Source organism: Onychostruthus taczanowskii, unplaced genomic scaffold (genome assembly GCF_017590055.1).
Source record: "Onychostruthus taczanowskii isolate IOZ18803 unplaced genomic scaffold, ASM1759005v1 scaffold156, whole genome shotgun sequence".
Taxonomy (NCBI): Eukaryota; Metazoa; Chordata; class Aves; order Passeriformes; family Passeridae; genus Onychostruthus; species Onychostruthus taczanowskii.
The window spans coordinates 215,183-215,919 of record NW_024498751.1 but is presented as its reverse complement, the minus strand read 5'-3'; the positions used below and the strand labels follow the sequence as shown (position 1 = coordinate 215,919).

Genomic DNA, 737 nt, shown 5'->3' with positions numbered 1-737 from the left:
GTGTGGGCAGGGAGGCTTGGGACTTATCTTTAAGGTTTATTCCCACACCTTAACATTCTATTATTGCATTAAAATACTCAGACATGTGACAGGTTAAGCTAACTGGATAAAGAAGACGCTAGCCCTCAAATAGGAAACTAATTACCTTTCTTCCCCGCCTCCCTAACCCTTGCGACCATCCTCTGCTAAACACCCCAGCAGCAGCCTCCGCCTGGCCCCGCCTCCGAGGCGGCCTCAGGCCGAGCAGGGCCCGTCCTGCCCGAGGCCTCGGGGGCACCGCCCGCCCGGGGCGGAGCGGAGCGGAGCGGGGCCGGGCTGGGGGCGGAGCGGAGCGCGGCGTGGGGAGCTCGTTATGTCCAAGCACGTGTTTCTCACGGGACCCCCAGGTAATGGGGCGGGAGGAGCCCGGGAAGCCGGGCAGTGGCGGTGGCGCGGCCGAGGGGATGGCCTGGGATACGGCCCGGCCCGGCCTGACCTGACCTGACCTGACCCGGACTGGCCTGGCCTGGCCTGGCCTGACCTGACCTGACCCGACCCGACCCGACCCTCCGCCGCGGCACCGGCGAGGCTGCGAGGCGCTTAGAGCCGGGGGAAGGCGGCTGCTGCCGGGCCCCAGGGTCCGAGGATGCCCCGGGAGCGCCTCCAGCTGCAGCTGGGCGCGGCACCACCCGAGGTTCCGCGGCTGCGGGCCCTGACCCGCCCCTCCCCCCCCCCCCCCCCTTCGTGGGGGGGCGGGG

General features: G+C 69.3%; 1 protein-coding gene across 2 annotated transcripts in view; it reads left to right on the top strand.

Moving 5' to 3' along the window:
- The first annotated feature begins 278 nt into the window (after window positions 1-278).
- Window positions 279-737, top strand: part of NTPCR (nucleoside-triphosphatase, cancer-related) — a 13,565-nt gene continuing 13,106 nt past the window's right edge. For both annotated transcript variants that reach the window (XM_041399141.1, XM_041399140.1), the window contains exon 1: window positions 279-386. In XM_041399141.1, the coding sequence (XP_041255075.1) occupies window positions 353-386 (34 nt within the window). In that variant the 5' untranslated portion in view covers window positions 279-352. The remainder of the gene's footprint in view (window positions 387-737) is intronic.